At 39.6% G+C, this 5544-nt stretch overlaps 1 protein-coding gene across 1 annotated transcript; it reads right to left on the bottom strand.

Moving 5' to 3' along the window:
• Positions 1–3717: 3717 nt before the first annotated feature.
• On the bottom strand, positions 3718–5176 carry LOC141816566 (uncharacterized). Its single transcript, XM_074704320.1, has 2 exons — positions 4244–5176; positions 3718–4158 (listed from the first exon to the last, which is right to left on the bottom strand). Exons 1-2 carry the CDS (start codon positions 5174–5176, stop codon positions 3718–3720), a joined length of 1374 nt encoding a protein of 457 aa, XP_074560421.1.
• Positions 5177–5544: the final 368 nt, after the last annotated feature.

Here is a 5544-nt window from a genome sequence, read left to right as displayed (position 1 = left end):
ATTGGCATGAGGTCTTTTGAGGAAAGCCCAAGAGCAAAGCCATGAGGGCTTAGGCCCAAAGTGAACAATATCATGCCATTGTGGAGATACAGACATCCTTGGGGACCCAACAATATTGATACTCTTCATACCTCATCAAGATGCCATAAGCATAAGTAAGATATAAGTATTATCCTAGCATCTCACATAATATTCAAATGAAGAAATATACAAGCAAGCCTTCCCAGGGTCTTGTGAGATGTACATAAGTCACTTCTAACTATAGGATCATGCAAGACTAAGGTCATAATTCTACACAGCACATACCAAGTTTTCTCCATGTCATTATCTAATTTTACATTTGTTCCTATAGGAGTAGAAGCTACCTTAGCATTTTTCAAATCAAATTTCTTGATATTTTCTTTAGCATATTTGGTTTGGTAAACATGAGTTTCTTCTTCTCTCTTACCTATATAACATAAAATACATCACTCTTTGGTACCTAAAAACTTGATTCACTAATATTTTGTAAGTACTTCTTAGGGACCCATGCTTGTTTTACCTTTTCCTTGGTGACTTGTTTGCTAAGTAACCCTTGTCTTCCTACAGGGAAATGTAGGCAATCTCTTTAGGTTTATATCATATTCCTGCCTTGTTGTAAATGACTCTTTGACTGTTTAGGATCATATCAAGGGTTTTTGATCCATTTGAAAATTTTTCTAAACACTTCCTTAATTCAATAACCTCATCCTTCAATTTGGCATTTTCTTCATTAAGTTCACTAGAGTCACTGCCATTGTTCCTAACGGTCCTAAGTTCCTCCTTTAATGCCTTAACCTTACACTTCGATTTATGCAAAGCATTTTTAAGATAAGCAATAGTTCTATACAAAAAATTTTCTTTAGTAGAATCCATTACCTCATCTTCACTTGATGAAGATTCGTTGCTACTTGATTCTTCCTCCTCACTTGAAGTCTCTTGGTCACTTTCACGTCCCATCAGTGTCATGTGTCTAGTGATGTGGCATAGTTCTTCTTCGTCATCCGATGACTCGCTACTTGACGTATCCCATGTGGCTTGGGCCACCATGACTTCCTTCTTCTTTTTCTCCTTCTTTTTCCTTTCCTTCTCTTCTTTCTTCTTCCACTCCGGACAGTTTATCTTGACGTGCCCCTTCTTGTTGCATTCATAGCAAGTAACATTATGATTAAAATTTAAACTTTGACTATTTTTACCTCTTGATGATGTAAACATCTTCTTTACATCCCTCCTTGTGAATCTTCTTGTTCTTCCCATTATTTTCTTGACATATTGAGCAAACTCTTTTGCCGACATTTCCTCATCACCATTTGAGGATTCTTGATCGGACTCAGATGAAAGCTCCTCCTTCTTTTCCTTCTTTTCTACAAACAAGGTTATCTCTTTCTCTTTGGGAGACACATTAGCTTATTCATGTAATTCAAATTCATAAAATAACTCATCTAGTTTAACAATTGAAAGATCCCTAGATACTTTATACGCATCAACCATCGATATCCATAAAGTGTTGAAAAGCCCTAAACTAGGTGTCACGATAGGGCTTCAAATTAGAATTTATAGATTTTATCGAAAACCCACGATAAATACAAATAAATGAAGTATAGGGGCCTCGAGTCGTGTTTTTCCAAGGACTAGTAGAAAATTGTCGTGAATTGAGCTTATCGTGTCGTTCTTTTTGGGTTTTCCAATATAAAAATGGGGGTTTTGGTGTTTTTGAATGAAATGAAATTGCAAATCAACAACTAAATGCAAAATGCTAAAATTTAACCCTAAGAAACGCAAGCTCTAAATACCATCAAAGCAATTAAGTTAACAGCTAAACTTAAGATGAAATTAGGCTAAAGTAGCAAATTGAAAGGAAACAATTCTATGCTCACTAAACAATGATGCAATCTAATTATCACTTAACTAACAAAAGCAAACATATGCAAAACCAAGCTAGCAACTAATCGGATAAACCATCATCAATTGGCACGAAACAGTGCTTGAACAAGTGAAATCAGATGGAGCTCAACTACTCTAATCAATAAATTAGTCCAAGCCATTTGAATTCAACAATCCTTTATCAACTTCATGAATCAATCAAGATGTTTCAAAATCAAAGCTGGCACGGGAGATCTCAGCACAGAACAGTGCTTCAAGGGTGGCACGGCACAGTAACAACAAGGTTATCAGAATTTGTTTTGTTCAGGTTTGAATGGCAGTGAAGATCGAAGCTAAACAACAAATCTGAATTCAATCAACGCATAAACATGAACCACATGCCAAAATTCACAAGGGGTCTAAGAATTCGAATTGGTAGAAAGATTCAAAGCTGGAAATTTCAGAAATGAACACAGAAAATCAGAAATGCAGTAATCCGAAATCAGAAACATCCATTTCTTCCCATTTCTTCGTGTTTCCTCATCTCGGTGTCAAACGAGAGCCAAATTGGAGACCCTCCTCATCGGAAATCCTTTTAGAAGCTCGAACCAATCGCTGGAACTTGTCTTTGCTCGCGTCCAAGCTCTAAAATCGGCAGAAACCCTCTACTGAAATCAGAACTCAATACACGGCAGATTTTCAGTTGCAATTCTGGATTTTTCCTCCTTTCTTGCGCTGATGAGCTTTACTGAAGGCTTCCGACGTGTTTCGCGAGCTCCGGAGAACCCCTCGTCGACGCGCGGTTTCGGTTTGTTCAGCAACGGAGACGCAAGAAACAGAGGGATGCTAGCAGCGGAGAAACCCTCGCCGTTACGCGCTTCGTCCAGCTGCCAATTATACCCAAAGGACTGGTTCCAGCCTCCTCACGGAATCCAGGAACACGAAGGAAAAGAAAGAAAAGGACGGGACTGGCCTGGTTGGTACGTCGCGGGGCAGAGGAAGACGTCGGGCGCGATTTCGGGACGAAGAGTGAACAGTGGCGGCGGCCACTGTTCATTCCCTAAAGTTTTGATTAAATACCTTGATTAATCTGATAATCTGAGCCTTTGATTTTGAATCCGACGGTCAGAACTGATCTAGGGCTTTAGGGCTTCTTAGGGCTTCCAAAAAATTCAGAAATTTTGATCGGGCTCGATCCAGATCATGTCCTTCATGTTGGCTTGATCAATTTGACAAATTTGACTTGATTTGACCGCGGTTGAGCTCGAGTCGGATTCGATTTAGCCCTAAAATCAATTAAAATCCAATTAATGCCAAAAAATCACCATTAAATCACAAAAATTATATCAAGCCTCAAATTATGCAATATGGGACAAATATGAATTAAATCGATTCATTTTATAATATATTTTCATGTAAAAGCCCAAAAATAAATCGATTAAAAATTAATAAAACCCTAAGTTATCACAAATAATCTATGATTAATAACTGAAACGATTGAACAGTCCTTAACTTCTCAGAGATCATGATAACAATCTCCATATATTTCTATCAACCTAATAACCTATAGATGATCCTCATGAAATTCTTTTTCAAGCATTACACTTTTAGTAAGGAACCTTATCAAAAATAATTTCTAGTGTCCTCTTGACCGTTTATTTTTAGGTGTGCAGATTATATAAGCATTAATTAAAGGTTATGTCCAACAAACTAATCATCAAAATGCATGAACTGAGCTTCTAAACAATGACAGACTGTATGATTCAAATCCAACAGTACTTAAGTAATAAAAGGGTAAAAAACATAACACTTCGTATCGATTATAAGTTAGCAATCCTAAAATTTCATTTCGATGCAGTTAGCAATACTGGAGGATACTTCAACAAGGGACTCATTAGAAGCTAATACATCATCGAATTGATCTCTGCTGATGCGACTCTTCAGCTTTCTCAATCCCATCTGCTTTATCTCCTCCTCCATCTCCTTCTGATTCGAGAGAAATCCTCGAAATGTCTTCTCGGGCATGATCATTCGTAATTTAATTAGCTCTACTACATCTGTAGATCCATGATGAAGCAACTGATAGTCCTGTATATGAGCAGGACCTACATGGATATTAAATTCGTTATCAATATTGTAATGGCACTTCTTCAGAAACTGAGTGAATATCATAGTCGACGATTGATCTTTCAGATTGAAGTCGAGTTTAAAGATCACAACGTCGTCTTTGTCTTTCCGAGAAACAATTCTATCAATTTCGTTTTCTGTTGCTAATCCCTGTCAATCAAAGCATGCAAATTATATATGTAAGCACTGTGCATAAAAGATCCATCTATCTATCTATTTATATATCTTCTCTTACGTTTGGGGTTGTGCTAGAATTCAGCATGAGCCAAGCGAAGACGGATCGAAAAGCAGTTCCGAAAAGCTTCGTCAATGCATCTGGAGGATCTACCGGCGGATTGAGGCGGAGAAGTAACGACGCGTGCTGGACCTTGGGAGCTTCAATGCGCAGGTCAGTGGCGACGTTGACGGTGAGCGACTCGAGCTTTGGGCAGCAGACGTCGATGGTGCGGATGTAGGGGACGTTGTGTAACAGGACTAGATGCTTAATGGAGGGGGAGCGGATGGTTAGGTTGCTCATGCTCACGTAGAGTTCGGTGCAAAATATGAAATGCAGAGTCTCGAGGAAAGGGGAGGAGGAGGCGAGGAAGGAGCGAAGGAAACTAAAGCCTCCGTAAATGCCGAGGATGCAACGATCCATTTTGAGGGAGGTGAGAAGGGTGGTGAAGGCGATGGTGGACCGAAGGAGGCGGTTGCCGAAGCCTCCCACCACGATTCTGCGCAAAGAGAGATTCCTCAGCGACTTGATGCCGAAGAAGCTGCAGATTTCCCTGAGATTAAACCATTTCCTGTATCCGGAGGTTTCGAGGATGAGATCTTCCACGCCCACCTCAATGAGTTCGCCGACGAGCAGTTGCCCGAGGGGTATAGGTAATTCGGTGACTTCGTGGAAGACGATGTGGCATTGGCGGATCAGGGCGCTGGGGAAGGTGAACTGTTGGCTGATGTCGACGCCGCCGGAAGGTTGAACGACGTCGAGGCGGAAGGCGTCGAGTCGGGGGATGAAGGGGAGGAGACTGCGGAAGCGGGAGCAGACGGCGGAGAGGGCGACGCGCTGCTTGATGGGGAGGAAGGAGAGGATGGAGATGAGGAGGTCGTCCTGGAGGGAAGTGAGAAGGTCCTCTGCCGGTGCGCTTACCTGTTCACGCCGGCGCTTGCATTGGCTCTCCATCACGTCTATCGAACTGTCTCTGCCGGACGGCGGCGGTGGCTATTTAAATGCGCCCAGGCGGTTTTAATAACGTTACCGAAAAAAAATAACAGATAGATATAAATTTAACTTTTATTTTATTTTATATAAAATTAATATTATTATTATTATTGTTAATGTAGATTATTATATAAATACGGTAGTGGTAGTTTTAATTTTAAAAAAATCTTATGAGAAGATATACTTATTAGATTTAGTCATTATTTTATTTATTTATATTTATGACAAAGTCAATTACTTAACAATTATAGTAAAAAATCAGTTACTAATTTTTTAGTTTTAAATTATCAATCTGATGAATTCAACAAAAGTGAACAATATTTATGGCA

This window comes from Curcuma longa, unplaced genomic scaffold, assembly GCF_044706935.1.
Source record: "Curcuma longa cultivar G26 ecotype Majalengka, Jawa Barat unplaced genomic scaffold, ITB_CL_G26_1.1 contig_17263, whole genome shotgun sequence".
NCBI classification, from domain to species: Eukaryota; Viridiplantae; Streptophyta; class Magnoliopsida; order Zingiberales; family Zingiberaceae; genus Curcuma; species Curcuma longa.
This window is presented reverse-complemented; position numbering and strand designations above follow the sequence as displayed.

What these genes read in the sequence shown, in the direction of transcription:
- LOC141816566 (XM_074704320.1), bottom strand. Translation starts at nt 5,176, where the DNA reads ATGGAGAGCCAATGCAAGCGCCGGCGTGAACAGGTAAGCGCACCGGCA. An exon ending in ATTCTAGCACAACCCCAAAC is followed by an intron (nt 4,159 to 4,243) that starts GTAAGAGAAGAT and finishes TTTGATTGACAG; the next exon opens with GGATTAGCAACAGAAAACGA.